Below are 21,160 nucleotides of genomic sequence, written 5' to 3'. Positions count from 1 at the left end.
GCTGAGCTGCCAGGATTCCTGGAGGGGACCTTGGATGCTGAGTCTTGGGCTCCAGGGCCCTGATGGCACTGAATCAGAAGAAGCCAGGGAAGGACAAACATTGGGGCTGAACCCCTATGACCCAATGGCCATTGGTTGCCCGGCCTTATAGTCCCAAGACACCCTGTCCTCAGGTCAGAGACACCATGGGCTTTGGTCAGGTCCTAGCCTCCCAGTAGTGTCCTGGCACTAGCAGATGCTAAATCCTAAGCCACAAATGCAGTTCTGGGTTTGGGGTTTGGTAAAACCACCTCAAGGACAGAGTCCTGGGGTCAGATTTGGCAGGAAACATGGTGCCTCCCAGAGATGGTGTGTCACTCCCACTTGCCACAAAATATGCACACAGGCTGTCCCCCTGTCCATCCCATCCTGCTGGACAGGATGGAGGAACTCAGGGAACAGGCAAGGTGGGCAGCTGGGGTGCAGGGAGAGGCAAGAACATGCTGGGAGGTCAGACCCTGTGAGGGCTGTGGAGGCATCAGGTGGAGTGGGCTCCAGGTGCACCTTCAGTGCACTGGGCATGTCACAGGCCAGGCTCCCCGGACCCTAGATGTGTGATGTGGTCACTCCCTGGGGGACTTCTGTCAGGTCCTGGCCACCCACCCTGGGCAGCACTGCCTCATCTCAGGACTGGCCTTTACGAGTCCTAAGACAAGACAGTGCTGCCCAGGCCTGACAGACTGGGGGGACCTGTTAAGTCCTCCATCCCTAGACCAGCCTCCCAACAGCAGGGACAGTCGCTTATCTTCACCTTCAGGGCACTGACTGGTCCATCTCACTCTAAGGCAACCAAGGCAGAGCTGAGGACCTGCACCAGGCTGGGAGCCAGTCCCCTCCCCAGATGGGCCTGAGGGAAGCCCATCCCTGACCCCATCTGCCACAAGTTTCAGCCCAGGAGACACACAGGGAAGGGAGGATGGGGCCTCCCTGCTGGCTGACACTGGAAAAGTGGGATCTGGGAGAAGAGGGAGCACAAGGCTGGCAGGGGATGCTCCAGGCCCACGGAGAGCTCAGGCTGCACCATGGGGCCGCCCCTCCTAGGCTGGAGGCTGTGCCCTCTACAGGATCTGAGAAAGTCCAGTCCTGACAGTCCTGACATGGGACAGTACTGCCCAGGGTGGGTAGCCGGGGCCTGAGAGCAGTCCCTCAGGGAGTGACCATATCACCTGGCTGGGGTTCAGGGAGCCTGGGGTGAGACCCACCAGTGCACTGAGGGTGCACCTGGAGCCCACCCCACCTGACCCCTCATAGCCCTCACAGGATCTGACCTCCCAGCATGCACCTGCCTCTCCCTGCACCCCAGCTGCCCACACTGCCTGTTCCCTGGCTTTCTCCATCCTGTGCAGCCCATAGACTGTGACCATCTCTCTGGCCACTCTGGCCCTTTCTTTACCTTTGTCCTGTCAGAATCTCTGAGCAAGATCTCCCAGGTCCATCCGCACACCTGCTTTGTCCACTTTTGACTGGGCCGTTGGGCACCACTGGGCCATCCCAGCTGTCCACAGGACCCTTGATAACGCACAATACACCTGGCTTCTCCAAGCAGTGCTCAGCAGTCCCCACTGACCAGGTTCTTACTGACCAGACTCCACACATCAGGTCTTCCCTGACCACACCCCCACTGATTAGACCCCCCATCACCAGGCCCCACTAACCATGCCCCTGCTACCAGGCACACAATGACCAGGACTCCACTGACCAGGACCTCACTGACAAGGCCTCACTGACCAGGTCCTTACTGACAAGTTCTCACTGACTAGGTCATTACTGACAAGGCCTCACTTATCAGGTTCCACCGATCATGACCCCACTGCCTGACCCCACAGATGAGGCCCCACTGACCAGGCCTCTAGGGAACACGCTGCCACTGATCAGGCCCCTCCTAACCAGGCCTGATGACCAGATGCCCCGATTGGAACCCTAATAAGTAGGCCCCACTGAACAGGCACCGACTGCTCAGGTCCCTGATGACCAGGTCACCCCATAGACCGGTGCCACAAAAGCCACCACTGACCAATTCCTCTCTGACCAGGCCCCCTCTGATTAGGTTCCACTGACCAGGTTGCCCTGACCAGGGCCTCAGTGATGAGGACACACCCCCCAGGCCCTGCTGACTAGGTCCCATGTGACCAGTCCTCCACTGAATAGCACCCCTTGACCTGCTCACAAGTGACCCAGCCCATGCTGACCAGGCTACCACTAAGCCCCAGCTAAGCAGGTCTCCACTAGTCAAGCCCCACAGCCCAGGTTTGCACTGACCAGACACCAAACAACTGGCTGTCAATAGGTCCTCACTCATCAAAACCCCCACTACTAGATCCCCCTGAGACCCTCTGTAAGCAGACCCCTGCTGACCACGCTGCCACTAAATAAGCCTCACTGACCAAGTCCCAACTGACTAGGTCCACTGAGCAGGTGCACACTGATCAGGACCCTCTTAACCACACCAGAAGGCCAAGCTGCAATGAAGTGTTTCATATGGCAGAAGTAGGAGTAAGACAGAGAGAGGAAAGAGGTGCCACAGCCCGTTATACAACCGGATCACATGAGAACTCACTATCAGGAGATCAGCACCAAGAAGATTAACCATTGGTGAAGGATCCACCACACACGCCACCGCCTACTGTTTCCAGGCAGAAGCCTCCTGCAGAGGCAGAGCCGCTTGGGAAACTTCTACTATGGCAGTGCGGAAGGAAAATATGGGCTTGGAGCCCCCACACAGGAGGCCACCATCTTCCAGACCCCAGACTCATAAGCCCACCAACAGTCTGCACCCTCAGTATGGAAAAGCTACAGGCACTCAACACCAGCTCAGCCCATGACAGCAGCCATGGGGGCTAAAGCCTGCAAAGCCACAGTGCACTGCCCTAGTAGAGGTTTTCCATGAGGCTGTGCCTCTGCAGCAGGCTACTCCCCCTTCCTACTACCCACCACCCTCTCACCACCCTACCGACAACCCACTCCTACTGATACTACTCACATTTTTTTCTTTCCAACCCCAGCCCCCTTCCATCCACGATTAAATCACCTACCACCAGGCCCCATCTCCAACATTCAGGATGACAATTCACATGAGATTTTGTAGGGAAACACAGCCAATCCATATTATTCTGACCCTGACCCCTCCGAATCTCATGTCCTTCTTACAGGGCAAAATACAATCATACCTTTTCAAAAGTTGCCAAAAGTCTTAACTCATTCCAGCATTCACTCAAATGTAAAACGTTCAATGTCTCATCTGAGACAAGCCTACAGTCCCATTTGCCTATGAGTCCCTGAATTTAAAAGGGCATTCTTTTCTTTCAAGATACAAGATGGTACAACCATTGGGTAAGCTTTCTCAATCCAAAGGGAAGAAATTTCCCAGCAAAATAACACAGATGGGACCACAGGCCCAATGCAAGTCCAAAACCCAAGAGGCCAGTATCCATTCAGTCTCACAGCTCCAAAATCATGAAGAGAACTCATTATCACAATGACAGAAATAAGGAGATTGTGTTTAATCATTTGTGAACGATCCACCTGCCACCATCATTTTTCACCCCTCACCCCCAACATAATCCCCCTATTCTCCCTAACCCCCACCTTCCAACCCCCACTCTCCACCATGATTAAATCATCTTCCACCAGGCCCCACCTTTAACATTCCCCATTACAATTCCACATGAGTTTTGGTAGGGACACAGAGCTAAATTTTATTATTCTGTCCTTGGCCCAAATCTCATGTCCTTCTCACATTGCCAACTACAATGATACCTTCCCTACAATCCCCCAAAGTCTTACATCATTTCATCATTTATACAAATGTTCAAAGCTTAAAGTCTCATCCAACACAAGGCTGCAGATCCTTAGACTCATGAACCTCTGAAATATAAAGCAAGTTAACTACTTCCAAGGTACAATGCTTATACAGGCAATGGGTAAGCATTCCCAGCCAAAAGGAGTAATTTTTTGCCAGTAAGAACAAAACACAGAAAGGACTTACAGGCCCCATGAAACTCCAAACCCAAAAGACCAGTCATTCAATCCTACAACTCCAAAATTACCCTTTTTGAAACCTTGTCCCACATCCAGGGCACACGGATGTAAGGGCTGGGCTCCCAAGGCCTTGGGCAGCTCTGCACCTGTGGCTTTGCAGGGTTTATGCCCCAGGGCTGCCTTCATGGGCTGGGCTGGTGTTGAGTGCCTGTAGCTTTTCCCCACTGACGGTACAAGCTGTTCTGGGGTCTATGAATCTGGGGTCTGCATGATGGTGGCCTCCAGTGTGGGGGCTCCAACTCCGTATTTTCCTTCTGCACTGCCCTGGTAGAGGTTTCTTATGAGGTGCTGCCTTTTTGGAAGGCTTTTGCCTGGACACCCACACATTTCCATACATCCTCCAAAATCTATACAGAGGCTCCCAAGCCTCTAGTCTCATGCTCCATCCAACCAGTGGCTTAACACTATGAGGAAGTCCATGACAACTCACTATCACAAGGTGAGCATCAAGAAGATGGTGCTTAATCACTGGTGAAGGATCCGCCCCCCAACCCACCTCCACCCCCTACTGTTTCCAGGCAGAAGCCTGAGGCAGAGGCAGAGCCTCTTGGAAAACCTGTACTATACCAGTGCAGAAGAAAAACATGGGCTTGGAACCCCTATGCAGGAGGCCACCATCCTCCACACCCCAGGTTCATAGCCCCACCAACAGCTCACACCTTCGATATGGTAAAGCTACTGGCACTCAACATCAGCCCAGCCCATGAGAGCAGCCATGGGGCTACACCCTGCAAAGCCACAGGTGCACTGTCCTAGTAGAGGTTTTCCACGAGCCTCTGCCTCTGCAGCAGGCTACTCCTCCTTCCTACTACCCCCACCTTCCCACCACCCTACAGCCAGCTTACTCCTCACCACCCTACCCACCCCTTTTTCCCTCCAACCCCCCCCCCATCCATGATTAAATCACCTCCCACCAAGCTCCACCTCCAACATTCGGGATTGCAATTCCACATGAGTTTTCTAGGGAAATATAGCCAAACCATATTATTCTGCCCTTGACCCCCTCCCCCTGAATCTCATGTCACTCTCACAGAGTAAAATACAGCCATGCCTCTTCAAATGTTTCCAAAAGCCTTAACTCATTCCAGCATTAACTCAAATGTAAAAAGTTCAAAGTCTTATCTGATACAAGGCTACAGTCTCTTCTGCCTATGAGTCCCTGAATTCCAAATGGAGTTCTTTTAAGGTACAATGATGGTACAGACATTGGGTAAGCTTTCTCAACCCAAAGGGAAGAAATTTCCCAGAAAAATAATACAAATGGGACCACAGGCCCAATGCACATCCAAAACCCAGCAGGCCAGTATTCATTGAATCTCAAAGCCCCTAAATCATGAAGCAAACTATCAGAAGGACAGCATTAAAAAGATGGTGTTTAACCATTTGTGAAGGATCTGCCTCCTACTCCTGCCTTTCCCAAGAACCCGACCACAATCCCTGCAACGCTCCTCACCACCCCCACCTTCCAACCTCCACTGTCCACCATGATTAAATCACCATCCACCAGTCCCCACATTTAACTTTTCCCGTTACAATTCCACAGGAGTTTTGGTAGGGACACAGAGCCAAATCATATTATTCTGTCCCTGGTCTCCCAAATCTCCTATCTTTCTCACACTGCAAAATACAATGATGCCTTCCCTACACTCCCCCAAATCTTAAATAATTCCAGCATTTACTCAAATGTCCAAACCTCAAAGTCTCATCTGAGACAAGGTTACAGTCCTTTCTGCCCCTGAGTTTCTGAATTATAAAGCAAGTTAGTTAACTTCCAAGGTACAATGATTGTACAGCCAATGGGTAAGCATTCCAGGCAACAGAAAAAAAAATTGCCAGAAAGAAAAACGAAACACAGATGGGACTCACAGGATACATGAACATCCATTAAACAGGAGGCCAGTCACTCAATCCGACAGCTCCAAAATCATCCTTTCTGAATCCTTGTCCCACATCCGGGGCACAGGGGTGTGGGGGCTGGGCTCCCAAGGCCTTGGGCAGATCTGCACCTGTGGCTTTGCAGCGTTCAGCACCCAAGGCTGCCTCTCATGGACAGGGCTGATGTTTAGTGTGCGTGTGGCTTTTCCACACTCAGGGTGCAAGCTGTTGGTGGGTGTATGAATCTGGGGTTTGGAGAATGGAGCCTCCCTGTGTGGGGGCCTCAACCCTCTATGTCCTTTCTTTGCTTTGCTGCCCTAGTAGAGGTTTTCCCATGAGGCTCTGGCTCTTGGAAAGGCTCCTGCCTGCACACCCAGGTTTTTCTGTACATCCTCTGGAGTCTAGACGGAGGCTCCCGAGCCTCTGGTCTCTTGCTCTGTGCACCTAATGGCTTAACACCATGTGGAAGCCATCAAGGCTTGGAGCCACCTCTGAAGCAGTGACCCAAGCTCTATCTGTGCATCCTTCAGTCATGGCTGAGCTTGAGCTGCAGGGATGCAGGCAGCAGTGTCCTGAGGATGCACACAGAAGCGGGGTCATGCAGCTGGCCCAGGAAACCATTCATCTCTGCTAGGCCCCCGGACCTGTGACAGCAAGGGCCACTGCAAAGGTCTCTGAAATGCCTTCAAGGCCTTTTACCCTTTGTCTTGGCTGCTTGCACTAAGCTCCTTTTTATGCAAATACCCTGAGCCTTCTTGAATTTTCCCCATTAGCTATTTTCTATTTTATTAGCTATTAGCTGTTAGCTATCCTATTTTCAAAAAGAAAATAGCTTTTCTTTTTGACCACTTGGCCAGGATGCAAATTTTCCAAACTTTTGAGCTCCGCTTCTCGTATAAATAGAAGTTCCAACTTGAGGTCATTCCTTAGGCTCACACATAACACAGGCTGTTCGACGCAGACAGGACACCTCTTGAGCTATGCTGCCTAGATGTTCATTCCACAAGATACATTCTAAATCATCACCCCCAAGCTCATAGTTTCACAGATCTCCAGGGCAGGGTCACTGTGCAGCCACGTTCTCTGTCAGGCCAAGCAAATGGAACCTTGGCTCTTGTTCACAGGAAATTCCTCATTTTCATCTGAGACCTTTTAAGTCTGGCCTTCACTGTCCATTGTTCTGTCAGACTTCTCATCACAAGCATTTCACAATTCTCTACAGTGCTCCAAACTTTTCCTCACCTTGCTGTCTTCTAAGCTCTCCCAACTCTCCCGACCTCTGTCTTTTACCCACTTGTGAACCTGCTTCTACACTGTCAGCTATCTTTGTCACAGTCTGGCAATGTGGTAAAAGAAAAGTCCAATTTCAGGGAAAAAATTCACGCAGGCTTCAGATATTTGCATGAAAAGAAGCTGAGCACTGATTGCCAAGACAATGGGGAAAAGGCCTTGAAGGCATTTCATGGCTTGAGTTCACAGTACTAACTGTCTGTATGATCATAAAGAAAGTTTAATTGGCTCACGGTTCTGCAGGCTGCAAAGGAAACACAGTGGCTTCTGCTTCTGGGAGGACTCAGGTGCCTCCTGATCACACCAGAAGGCCAAGGGGCAAGGAGATGTTTCACGTGGCAGGAGAAGCAGACGACTGAGAAGGAGGAGGTGCCACACCCTGCTATAAAACCAGATCTCATGAGAACTCACTATCACGAGGTCAGCATCAAGAAGACAGTGCTTAACCACTGGTGAGGCTTCCACCCTGGAAAACCACCTCCCACCGTTTCCAGGAAGCAGCATGCTGCAGAGGCAGAGTGTTTGGGTGAGGGAAAAGGGACAAGATGGAAAAAGGTGAGCAAAATGGCGCAGTCCCTGTTGCTTCCGGGTTCTTCACCACCAACCTGCCCGTGCCTGGGAAAGTGCGGATCAACTGAGCATGCGCCACGTGATACCAATCTGAAGAAACCGAAACTTACCCGACCACGCCTATGGAGACGCCCCTATCCTGCCCACTGCCCTCCCCTTTCCGGTAGCAATGTATAAAAGTCCGCCACCGGCAGCAGCTGGTGCGACTTCTCTGGCCCCACACTTGAGGACCGGAAAACCTCACCCATGTGTGTGTGCATATTTGCAATTAAAGGCTGCCACTTTCTTATTCAATTCAGTTTTGTGTTTTAGTTATTCTGGTCTCTTAAATTAAATAAAACACAGAGCCTCTTGGGAAACCTCTGCTAGGGCACTGCAGAAGGAAAATACAGGCTTGCAGGCCCCAGGCAGAGGGCCACCACCCTCCGGACCCCAGGCCCAGCCTAGCAGAAGTGGCTGGTTGCTCCTTGAGCCACCTTGGCTTTGCCTGCAATGCACAGGCCCCAGCCACCGACATGCTGCTCCGAGTGAGCTTGTCCTGCCTTGTCCCAAATTCTAAATCTGGCCAGGGCCACAGAAGGCCGAGGTCCATGGGTGGTAATCCTGCCTGCTTTCTGCACTTTATGTTCAAGATGGCCTGTGGTCTGCCTTCTGGCAACCAATAAGACCGCAGTGCCATAGGAGCCCTGGCATGCAGTAGATCCTCATGAAATACCAGCTCTGTTGATAAAACTAGACGAAAAGGAGCTTTCAAAGTCAACAACATCATGCAGTGAAAGACATAGATGAGAAGCTGCTGCTGCAGCCTGGAGCTCCTGGGGGCCCGTTTTGTCCGTGATTTAGCAGGAATGCACTACCTTTCCATGAGGAGACACTGCCCACAGAAACTAAGGCCATTCTTTGAAGACAAACATGTTTTAATAGTATTTACGTTGTGTAATTGTATAATATAAATAATAATTATTAATAACGTAAAATTGTTTACATTATGTTACGACTATTGTACAGACCTTTACACCTAGATATTCTGAAGTTGGTGGTCTGTGAGTGGCATTGAGTGATGACTGACACACTCTGACCTGGGGTAGAACAACACGTGCCCCTGCAGTTTGCTGAATTTCAGGGCATCACCACCTTTTTTCAAGAGGGTCTTTTCCTATCCTCTAGAGTTTTGCCCACTTAAGCAATGGTTTTGCTGTAATAAAGAATTACACAATTTATCAAAATGTTACTTTGGAGAATAAAGTTTTCTTAAACTATCAGGCCCATAGCTAATGCCAATGGCTCCAAGGATGAGAAGGTAAAAAAGCCTTTTTTTTTGGGGGGGGGGGGTGGGGCCAAGAGAAAAAAATCACGTTTCAAACTGTCTCGTGCTAGTCACTGGAAAATCAGAAGTGAACACTTCTCTCTGTGCCCCAAACCTTTCTCATTCAATTATCACTAAATCATATTGACTATACCTCTTTTCTGCCTCTGTTTTATATTCCCACTACCACTGGGAACATAAACATTTACAAAATGGTTTTTATTTAAAAGAAAATGCCAACTATTAATGCATTTTTTACATGAAAAAAATTAAGCAAATGAAAAAAGCATAACACTAAAAAAAGGCCAACATATTAAAATGAGTAACTGAGATTCTGAACTTTATTTCACCATGGATGGGTGAAAACCTTCTAATACATTGATACTAGTCCAAGGATGTGAGAGAAGAAAACTATAGTTCACTACTGCAAAAGCTTTCTTTGTCTCCTGGTTTCTTTACCTGGTTCCCTTCCATCAGTTCCAGCAAACTATAGGCCACAGGCCAAATCTAATCTGCCTTATGGCTTTGTAAATAAAGTTTTATAGGAGCTCTATCATGCCTGTTTGCTTACATAGAATCATCATGGCTTTCACACTACAACAGCAAACAACAGCAGGGTAAATAGATATGACAGAGACCACATAACCTCAAATATTACCCACCTGGTCCTTTACAGAAAAAGCTTGCTAACCCGTTTTACACCATGACCAGAAGGCCTTAGTACTCAAATTTAATCTTGCGATTCCCCTGCTCAAACGTCTCCAATGAGCCTCTGCAGCAAACACTGTGGGCTCCCTCGCAATAGCCACGCCTTATTCTTTCTTGCAGAAGAAACACAAGTCTATTGGGATATTTATTATCCCAATCCCCCTCCTCAGCCTCAGAAACAGAAATGTTTATTCTAAGCTAATCACATATTTGCCTTCCCAGTGCCTGGTTTGGGAATGAGCATGTGGTGTGACCCAGCCAATGAAATGTTACAGGAAGCCCCTTGCATGCTTCTAAGTTTTCTCCCTGTTTAAAAGACACATGTGAAGAAAAGCAGCTCTTGTGATGTTGTGCTGTGAGAACAAGATGTTTGGAGCTGCTGCGATTAGCCAACCATGAAAGGAGACGTGAATAAAACACTGCCAACAGCACAGCTGAAAGAGGAACAAGTGGGATACCTAAGATATCACCGAACAACCAAAACAAATCTGGTTCCTACTGTTTTAGCCACTGCTCATCAGTATTTGCAGTCCAAAGCATTCTATCTGGTAAACTTCCCATGGCCCGCAGGATAAGCCCTACTCATTTCTACAGTATTAAAACGTCTACCATAAACTTGCCTTAGCTAAGTATTCACCTCATTCCCAACCTCTGGTATCTCACACTTTTGGTACTAGCAAAAGTGAACTGCTCGGAAACCCTGCAAAGTTCACTCAAGCATCTTGTCTTTTGCACTTGCTGCTCTTCCTGCCAAACAGGCATTCTCGTTAGACGTTCCTTCTGGCAAACACACCAACTCGTTCCATGTTCCTTCTGCCAAACATTATTCTTCTGCTTCTTTACCTAGAAAAATTCTTCTCACTCTGTATGTTTACCTTAAATCACACCTGCTTTTTTTCCAAAACTTTTATTCCTCATCACATATGTCTGGCACATAATCAATACATAATAAATCATAATTATAAGCTTCCAGTGGGCATCTAGCACAGAGTGAGCACTGAATAAAGTAGTAAAATAATAAAAATGACAATGATAATAACAAGCTCCTGTCTGTATTTTTGTTTGTGTTCTGTAGCATTACAAAAATGGTTAGAATCTAAAAGATATTTGATAGTTATTTGTTAAGTGGACAAGTGAAAACATAAATAGAAATGTATTCTTTGAAAATTCTGTTGAAAAAGCACAGAAATGGAGACAGCTCTATTATGAGCACCTTAAAGATCAAAACTACATCTGTTCCATCTTTGTCTCCTGCAACTTATGAAACCTAACTTACAGAAGCTGTGATAGACAGACAGCTAAAGGTGTCCTCGTACAGTTTGGATTATACAATGTATCAGGTGTCCACAAACCAGTAGCATACTAGCCTTTTTGTTATTGTGAAACATTTTTCTACTTTTATTATAACCTGCTGAGCCTAGAGGGGGCAATTTGTATATTTATTATGGCAATCTTTTGGCAAATGGTAGCAGAGCATCTTCTAACAAAATTACTGTTATCATGACAATTAACCAGCAGGTAGAACACTTCTTGTTCCAACAAAGTAAATGTATCTCTTTCCAACTTCAAATGAGGAGGAACGAAGTCAGTAACAGTGAAACCTTGTTGGGACAAGCGTATGTAACATGACTTGTGCTTCAGCATTTTGTGATCAAAAATTCCTTACTTTTACTTTTTTATCTATGGTAGGACCACCCAGAGCAGGGGTCCACAACTCCCAGGCCACAGAGTGGGACCCATCCATGGACTATTATGAGCCACACCACACAGAAGGAGGTGAGCAGCAGGCAAGCCAGGGAAGCTTCGCCTGTGTTTACAGCCACATCCCAAGGCTCATATTACCGCCTGAACTCTGCCTCCAGTCAGACCAGTCAGAGAATTAGATACTCATTGGAGCATGAACCCTGTCGTGAACTGCCCGTCTGAGGGATCTACGTTCTGTGCTTCGTATGAAAATCTAATGCCTGATGATCTGTCACTGTCTCACTTTGCCCCCAGATGAGACCGTCTAGTTGCAGAAAAATAAGCTCAGAGCTTCCACGGATTCTACATGATGCTAAGTTGTATAATTATTTCATTATATATTACAATGTAATAATAATATAAAGTAGCACAATAAATGTAACATGATTGAATAATCCTGAAACCACTCCCACCTTCCCTCAGCCCATGGAAAGATTGTCTTCCACAAAACCAGTCCCTGGTGCCAAAAAGGTTGGGGACAACTGACCTAAAGTAATTCACTATCACAAGTCTTACCTGGATTGTTATTTTCAGAAGAGATTTTTAGCATCCGTTTTTCTTTGTAGTCAGAAAATAACTGGTAAATTCTATGTATAAAATGCAATAAACCAAATTACTATTTTAATACTGATATAAAAAATACTTACCAAATGTAAAATTCTTAGAGTATTTCTAATATCATAATATCAGAACTTAACAGTATCATCCCATTCACTTATGAGTACATTCTACAAACTTCTCTTTAAGCTTCTAATTAAAGAAGAAAACAATGTAAGGTGAAATGCTCATAAATCAAGGGCATGGTGACCCAGTAAATTAGCTTACATTATCATGACATAATAGAAAGTGTCCCAGCTCTGCATAAGTCCTAGCTCCATAATGAACAGCTATTTGTTCTTGGACAATTTGCTTCTCTTAGGCTCAATGCCTTCTTCAACAAAGTGAGGACTTTGCTGCCTTATTTCACATTTCACTAGGTTGCTATAAAGATTTAACAAGATATTTTTTAAATGCTCAGAGAAATAGTAAAGCAATGGAATAATCTGTTTCTAAACTTTATGACTAAAAGTATCTTGGAATCCCAAATGAAACCCAACGTGTATTTTGTTCGTAGGTTCTAATATGCAAATGTAGTTTTCAGAAAATGTTATTAAGTCCTAATTTTGCTTTTCAGTTGTCCTACTCCTTATGGCTTATAATTCAGGGCATCTCAACTATGTCATAGTTTGTAACTAAATTTATTCATAAATATCTCATTAAAGTAGCTAATGTGATTGTCCACTATTATGGAGTTGACCAATCATACTAAGGGCAGAAAAACCAATGGATGTTAAGACCTGGCTTGGACCAATGATCCTTCTCTACAGACTCCAACTCTGAGCTAGATGTTTGTTAGGATAATGCTTTATATTGACGTTCAATGCCAGCTGGCAGGGGAGACCAAAACTCTTTTTATTTTTTTTAGTTTCCATGAAGAAGTTGCAAGTTGACATTTTCTAGTTTTTGACATACATACTAACAATATAATTTTGCACTGAACATGTTATTCAGCTCTAAGTCATCTCATAGACCATCTTACATGACTATTTTTGCAGCGCAAATCACTATTGCAGTATTTTGGTGGCACCCATCTTTTGCTTTGCTTCACAGTGTTTCCTTACAGCTAGTCAGCAAATAGTCAAATGACCTTCCAGTGACTGCACAGAATATGGAATGCTTCAAAAATTTGTGCTGCCTCCTTATGCAGAAGCCACGCTAATTTTCTCTGTATTGTTCTAATTTTAGGATATGTGCCGCCGAAGCAAGCACAAAGCCCTACTTTTACACATGATTAATGATGAGTCATGGACGAGGCTTGGCTCTGTTAAGTCCAACTAACCTACTTGAGATTCTGAGAATTCTCTTCAATGGCTTCCTGTGAGGTAGAATTTGAAAATATTTTAAAATCTTGAGCTAGAGATAGAAGTAGCTTGGAAGATTTTCATTATCATGTAAAACAGATCACTCAAGGGCCAACCACAACCGGGAGCCCCTGCTCGGGGAAGGTTCATATAGGACTTTCTCCTGCCTAAGGTTCTATACAGGATATAAAGGTGCCTCACAGCACAGATCTGGTAGCAAAGAAGAAGAAACAAACACTGATCTCTTTCTCCACATTATTTGAACCCCTCTGACCCTTCAGAACAAGCCCACCTGATATCTGCTAGAGAAAAGACCAACAACTGCCCCAAAGGATCTCTGACCATGAAGGTCTCAGCTCACTCTTGGCTAAGATGTGGGTTCCACATTAGGTTCTGAATATGGGGGGAAGGGTCAACCTGCTCACTTTGTCTGCGGATAAAGTCAGGATGCCCAGCAGCCAGAGCAGGGTGCTGGTGCTTTGGGAACAATGGCTGAGCATATAAGCATAGGTATGGGAACTAAAATACGCTGTAACTTCAAAGTCACCATATGAATTGCCAGGAAGGCTTGAGGGATCTGAATCAGTAAGGGCATCTTGGTGTCAAAGGTCAACCATTACCAGGCAGCAGGACCAGTTTGAGTGGCAACAATGCAGCGACAGAAACAATGGAACAACAGAATGACTGGAATGTCCTTTTTTTCCTCCTCCTTCTGACTTGATAAAAGGGACTGTCTTCCTTGGATTTAGTGAACCCCTTCGGTTCTTGAAAAATTCATGGAGTATGTAGGAGACAGTCCCCAGAAGACAGTACAAGGCTTTCTGCTAAACTGGACATTTCAAGACCCAAATAACTAATCAGAAAAATCAAAGATACGACACCATTTTTTATCCCATGCATAGGTGTTATACTTGGATGAAATGAACAATGTTGGGATCTCTAAGGATAAAGGTCTTAAAAGTCCCGAGATAAAGAATCCTCCACCCACTGGTACTTCTAACTTGTCTTGCTTTTTTTGTGATTTCTGGCTGATGCAAGGAACTAACTCACTGTCATTCTAAAACTATCTGAACCGAACTATGACATCTCACCTGATACGTAAGATGCAATTGTTACAATTATTTTAAACCTCAATTTAGCATTAACTTGCTTTTTAATGTAAACACTTACACATTATGATGACTAGAAACAGCATACTCTCTGGCCGTCTGTCCAGATAGATCTTGAGAAGATACATCAATATTTTGCTCAAGTAGAAGGCTGACTAGACTTGCTGATCCACAACATACTGCAAGTATGAGAGCAGTTCTAAAATGACAGAGATAATTTCTCCCTTAGGAACTGCAATAAAGTTATTTTTAAAGCTAATTTGATATATTTTACCAATTTAACATCTTGTCTCTCCGTGCAGAATCAAACATTTACATGCACCAAAAGACATAGCATCTTGGGTGCTCAAGTGTTCATCTTTGTAAAATACCACCAAGGTTAAAAGGAAGGGACAAAAAGGAAACCTCTTATCTCACTGGGGCATTGCATAGTAGAAGCTACTAATTTAAAGTCCTTTGATGGGCAAGAAACAATGTTTGGACCACTTATCTGAAGTGGACAAAGATTTAAGTGAAGATTTCATCATAGCTTCCCTAGACTGATACGCTGTAATAGAAAATCAGCTAGAGGGTAACATAAACAAGAGCTCTCTGCATGCTGAAAGCAGTAATAATAATAATGGTAAGAATAGTAGTCACAGGAGTGTCAGTTAATGATGCCAATAAGCATGTACTAGGCACTGAATTAAGTGCCATATATATCTCTCTTACTTATTATGCACAGTCAACTTTGAAGCATATGCTCTCCTACTTTTCATATATGACAACATATTTGGTGGTAAGTAACATTCCCAAGGTCACACACCTAGCAGGTAAGAAAGCTAGGAATTAAACTCAGACTTGTGTGAATCCAAAGCCTAGTTCTTTTCTCTTTATCACCCACCTACAGCTTGCCTTCATGAAAGGAAAAGTGTATCCACTTAAAACTATTTTCACTCCCTCTTTCCATACCAATTAAAAATAAAAACATCAAAATACACTGGAAATAAAAAAAGAAAGCTGTTGAACCCATAGTATGTGGGAATAGCAATTAATTGTCATGTAGGGATAAGCTAACATTAATATTCTTCAAAGAAAGCAACTTAAAGCAGAGTCATTGAAAAGACAAAAGAATTTTCAACCCCTACTTATGTTTAATATAGCATATTTAGTGGAAAAGCATATAAGACACAGAGGTTAAAAACTGGTAGAAAGGGTTAAGAAGTTCAATACTGAGTCATAAAGTAAACTGAAAGTTAAAGTTCACACTTCATAAAATCAATACGAAATCCCTCTAGTTAACATAAGATCATGTAACCAAAACATCATACAACAAAGAACATCAGTCAATACAATAAGAGAAGATGAATCCTACAAAAACTGTTCTTTATGTTGCCCAGTCCAAATAACTGTTTTTCTACCTGACGGATTTGTGTTGATACTGACCACTATGTCCCAATAAGTACACATTAATCTTATTAATTTAATATTTATGACTTGAGTGACTGCTATCAATCTAGTTAACAACACACAGATTAAAAGAAATAACTACACCTTCCATATCCATCAAGTGCATTTAAATTAGCTTTTTTCTTGATTAAAAATTTCACCACTTGCTGTTTTTGTTCATGTACACCAAGTAACAGCGGTGTGAGGCCATGTTGTAAAACAATATAAAGCAAAAACGAACGTAATTCAAAAAAGTACATACTCCTCAACTGAAGCGGAAACTTTATATAAGATCCTAGGACTTACATGCATACAAAGTAAATAAAATGTAGCTGCTTCCTCCTCAATCTTCTGTGTTTTCCCACATGCTGCTCCTTCCCTTGGAAACACCCCTTCTCTCCCTCACCACATCAACGCTGATCATCTGAAAAACTCACTTTCAACATTCACTGCTTCCAAGACTCTTTGCTTCTAACCCACCATTTGGCAAGCTATTATTGGATGATAATATTTTCCCCATCTAAACAAAGAGCTTCTTGAGGGCAGGGGCTGTATCTTTTGTCTCTATATCCTCCACCCTAAGAAAAATTGTTGTGTATAAAGCAATAATTTGCATGTAAAATATTTCTTTAGTTTCACATGTTTTACCAAAAGTTCAAGCTCCAACAGGTAATAAAAATTGCTATTAATACTCATACTGCCCATTTGAAAAAATTTCCCAACATTTATTTATTGAAAATCTATTTATATTTAATTTTTCCAGATTGTTAATAGATAACCAGTTCATAGGACTACTGAAACTAAATTACAGAATTCCTAGCTGTATTCTTAATGACTCCATGGTTTCTAGTGTTTAGAACTGCCATGCTGATTATGCCAAAGCTCTACATACTTCCGAGACACACTGGATAGTCCATAACACAGCTTCAATTGACAAAAAAACAGTTTACAATTTGCTACAATTCTAACTGAGAAAACTCTGCTCTTAACGACGACTTACTGACCTAAGCACTTGAATGATAACAAAGAGACACAAAATCCCGAGAGGATCATCCTCTACTGACTCAAAGACTACTCACCGCACATTTCTAAAGACCTTCTGAATGGCAGCGAATAACTGACGGTAGGAAGGAAAGGGTATTACTCTGTAAGCTGATAGATACTGCCAATAATATTCATTTTAATGTCTCACCACAGAGATAAAAGTCAGACTAGGCCAGGAACGGTGGCTCACACCCGTAATCCTAGCATTTTGGGAGGCTGAAGCAGGTGAATCACTTGAGCCCAGGAGTTTAAGACCAGCCTGAGAAACATGGCAAAAACCTCATCTCTACTAAAAAAAAAAAAAAAAAAAGAAATACAAAAACTGAGGTTGGAGAACCATCTGAGCTTGGGGAGGTCAGGGCTGCAGTGAGCTGTGATTGCACCACTGCACTCCAGACTGGGAAACAGAGTGAGACCACATCTCAAAAAAAAAAAAAAAAAAAAGTCAGATTAATGTAATTGGATAGGAAAGATTTAAAGAAATCAGCACATATCCAACTCCAACTCTTCTACAGATATCTTAAGTTTCTGAGATATAAGAATTTACATATTACATTTATGTATTCAGTGTTTCTTAAGCAGGAGTGTATCCAGATTTTGAGAAAATTGTTGTTGTTGTTGTTATTGTTGTTGTTAGAGACAGGGTCTCATTATGTTAACCAGGCTAGACTCGAACTCCTGAGCTCAAGCAATCCTCCCCCTCAGCCTCCCTAGCAGCTGGGACTACAGCCATGCACCACCATGCCTGGCTTCAAGGAAACATTTTTAAACATACGTATCTAGGCTTTACTGGACTTACTCTATCAAAATCTTTAGGAAAAAGCCTAGACTCATTGATTATTTAAAAATTTTCCTCAGGTTACTGGGATGCAAAATTCTAGCTGGAAGCTAATACAACAGTTACTTCAGTCTCATTTCTCACCCACGTGACCAATTCCCTTTCTCATTTGAAGATTTGGCCAAAAAGAGGAAAGAGTAGGAAACAGACTCATTTGCTGAAAACACCACATAATTTTCCCGGTAAGAGAAGAACAAGGTCTAGTAAACTCAAAATCCAACTTGATCTTGTTACTTAAAGCTCCTTATCTCCCACCTTCCCATCCAGACATGCTAGGTTTGAAAGCAGAGTTGAGACTCTAACTGGCCATTTCTACCAGAATAGGATACTAAGTCAGTTAATTACTTGTTATTCCCTCTGCTCAAGGGTTTCCCATTACATGACCACCTATTCACTGCCAATTTGGTTCTTCAGAGGCCTCCTAAAATTGATCTCTAGGCAGTTCACAACTCACTAACCCCCTCTCCCAAAATGAAAACTGTCATTCTCTAAAATTCAAGAGAACCTTGTCTCACCATACAAGGGAAACAAATAAATGAACCACACACAGATAGAGACACACACACACACACACACACACACACACACACACAACCTCTTCATGGTCTTTTCCCTCTATTACCTAATTTCCAAACTGGCCTTGATATTTCTGATTGCTCTTTTTCCCTTTCCACTTCTGCCTCATGAGCAATCAGAAATATCTTAAGCCTTGCCACTGAGAGGTGCATCACCTCATATCTATTACTGTTTTTTAGGAACTTGCCAAAGCAGCAGGATTTCTATTCACTGAAACATGTTTAAGTGTTCTTGGAGTTTTCGTGTAAAACCTATTTCAAGGCAAATTTTGCAATTTTACATTCATTAGGGAAAAAAAAAACCTAGGAGGGAAAAATTGAAAAACAGTATTACCTTTTACCAATTCAGTGTTTTCAAAAAAAGTATTTACCACAAGTGCATTAAAAAAAACTGTACCCTCAAATGCTTCTTTGAAAGTAACAATATTTAAAATAAAATCTTAGATAATTAAGTCATTTCAAAATATTTTCATTCAGGTTATGCTTGAGCTTCCAAATACGGAAAACTGGCCCTTACACAGGTCACTGTTAAAATGAATGCATTTCAGTATTTTGAAAAGAAAACTGGTAGATCTATACCTTGTTTTTTGATTCAATAGCAGCACCATGTAAAAGTAGTGCTTTGGCCATTAATTTATCTTCATTGTAGATAGCATAGTGTAGAGTGGTATTTCCATACTCATCTGGAGTATTTGGACCAGTGCCATGTTCTAGCAACATTAACGCACATTCATCTTCTTGGCATTGTACGGCCTGTCAGTGTTAGACCAAAAACAAATCATAAATGCTAGGAATTCAAAGTAACATTCCACAGCTTTCACCAACTAGTTACATTTAGAGGAGAAAACTCATTTTTATGCTATGTATTGAAATCAAACCCATCTCACGCTGATACAGTTGGCTGCTCATACCTTTGTCAGAGCTGTCCTGTTTTTGTTGTCAAGGACATTAAGTTGACATTGTCTGTCCAGCAGGAGTTTTACTACTTCTGAATTTCCACTGGCAGAGGCCAGATGTAGAGCAGTCCTAGGAGAGTGAGAAGACGTTTTAGGAAATTGTAGTGCACTAGCTACAGGCACATCAATGATTCGTGTAATTGCAAGCACTGAATAGCCTGCTATTACTCTGCCTTCAAAACAAACATTTAATTTTCCCATGAAGAAAGCACACTATTTAATACTTCTCATTACTCGCTGTATTAATGAAAGAGCAGCCTATTTGAATAGAAAGAGCACAGCCCTTGGATGACTTTCAGCTTGGGCTGGAACCCTACTTGAAGCTCTGTCGCTTCCCAGCTGTTGCTTAGCCTTTTGGTGTCTCAGTTTCCTCATCAATAAAATGGGAATGAAAATAGTAGCTTTCTCACAGGAAACCACTGTAATGCTTAAATGAGACTCTACGCAAAAAAGATATAGAATAGTTCCTAACAAAAAGAACAGCTCAATAATTGCTAGATATTATAATTTTTACTAATACCCTAACGACTTTTGAATTAAGTGAGATGATACAATTATACCTACACTTTCAGGTACGTTTTAAAGACTACAGGTAACGTTGTATTTCAGTGATTCTAAGATGATCATTGTCTCCATGTTGTCTCCACTGAAACACCACTTATAATTCATGATTTACTATAATTGGCGGCATTTAAATAATTCTCTTATTGAGACATAAAATAATGGGGCATCATACAACCCCTGGTGCCTTACATTAAGTAGAATATGTTATAACAGGTCTGGGGCGGTTCCAGGCAGATGACCAGCATTTAAATAAATTTTAGTTCTTAAAAAACCTATGGAATAAGAGGGCTGAGGTGAAAACAAAAACAAATTTCTAAAATAAACTAATTCTTACTTTGGTTTTCAAAAAACTTTAAGCCAAAGAATACCTGGAAATTCAAATAAATACCATGGGCTCATTTTTTTCAATCTTTAGATTTATCAATGTATGTACATCAGATATTTCCAATCTTTCATATTAGGATTTGAGACTGTTATAAATTTTCTTTTTTTAAAATGGATTTATGAAACTATTTGTGGAGCTTTTTTCAATGTTTACATTCGGGGTACAGGTGCAGATGTGCCGGTCTGTTACACAGGTAAACGTGCGCCAAGGGGGTGGGTTGGACAGATGATTTCATTACCCAGGCGTTAAGCCAGTATCCGTTCACTCTATTTCCTGCTTCTTTCCCTCCTCCCACCCTCCACCTCCGATAGGCCCCAGTGCATGTTCCTTCCCTCTAGGTATCTGTGTGTTATCATTTAGCTCCCACCTATAAGTAAGAACACGCAGTATTTGGTTTTCTCTTCCTATGTTAGTTTCCTCAGAATAATGGCTTTCAACACCATCATGTCCCTGCAAAGGACATGCTCTCGTTGTTTCTTTTATGGCTGCATAGTAGTCCCTGCTGTTTATCTACCACATTTTAGTTCTTAAAACAACTGAAACAGTCTTTATCCAAGACTTATAAATGTTCAAAAAGGCAATTAAAGATTATCTTTTACTATTTTCTACCTTCAGAAATGTTTTTGTTTGAAAGGAGGGAGAAAAAGCTTCAATTGAGATTAAGTCCTAATACTCCAACTTTAAATCTCTCAGCTTGCTCATGCCCAGCAGGTAAACATGAAGTTTTCAAAGATGGAAGGATCCTGAGATAGTAGAATACGCCGGCCACATAATCGGTGTCTGGCTTATGT

General features: G+C 43.3%; 1 protein-coding gene and 1 non-coding gene across 2 annotated transcripts in view; both read right to left on the bottom strand.

The window, feature by feature from the left end:
- LOC119620157 (POTE ankyrin domain family member G-like) overlaps positions 1-21,160 on the bottom strand; it is a 45,394-nt gene that overhangs the window by 11,947 nt on the left and 12,287 nt on the right. The window contains exons 3-7 of the mRNA XM_073020241.1: positions 19,376-19,490; positions 19,046-19,217; positions 16,113-16,221; positions 14,641-14,778; positions 12,086-12,156 (exon numbers count right to left, since the gene is read on the bottom strand). Of these exons, the coding sequence (XP_072876342.1) occupies positions 12,086-12,156; positions 14,641-14,778; positions 16,113-16,221; positions 19,046-19,217; positions 19,376-19,490 (605 nt within the window). The remainder of the gene's footprint in view (positions 1-12,085; positions 12,157-14,640; positions 14,779-16,112; positions 16,222-19,045; positions 19,218-19,375; positions 19,491-21,160) is intronic.
- Positions 13,272-13,378, bottom strand: LOC119623440 (U6 spliceosomal RNA). Its single transcript, XR_005239694.2, has one exon. It is a non-coding gene; the product is annotated as a U6 spliceosomal RNA (small nuclear RNA).

The sequence above is a fragment of the Chlorocebus sabaeus genome, chromosome 10, assembly GCF_047675955.1.
Source record: "Chlorocebus sabaeus isolate Y175 chromosome 10, mChlSab1.0.hap1, whole genome shotgun sequence".
Taxonomy (NCBI): domain Eukaryota; kingdom Metazoa; phylum Chordata; class Mammalia; order Primates; family Cercopithecidae; genus Chlorocebus; species Chlorocebus sabaeus.
Note: the sequence above shows the minus strand (reverse complement) of the source record. Positions and strands in the feature narration are given on the sequence as shown.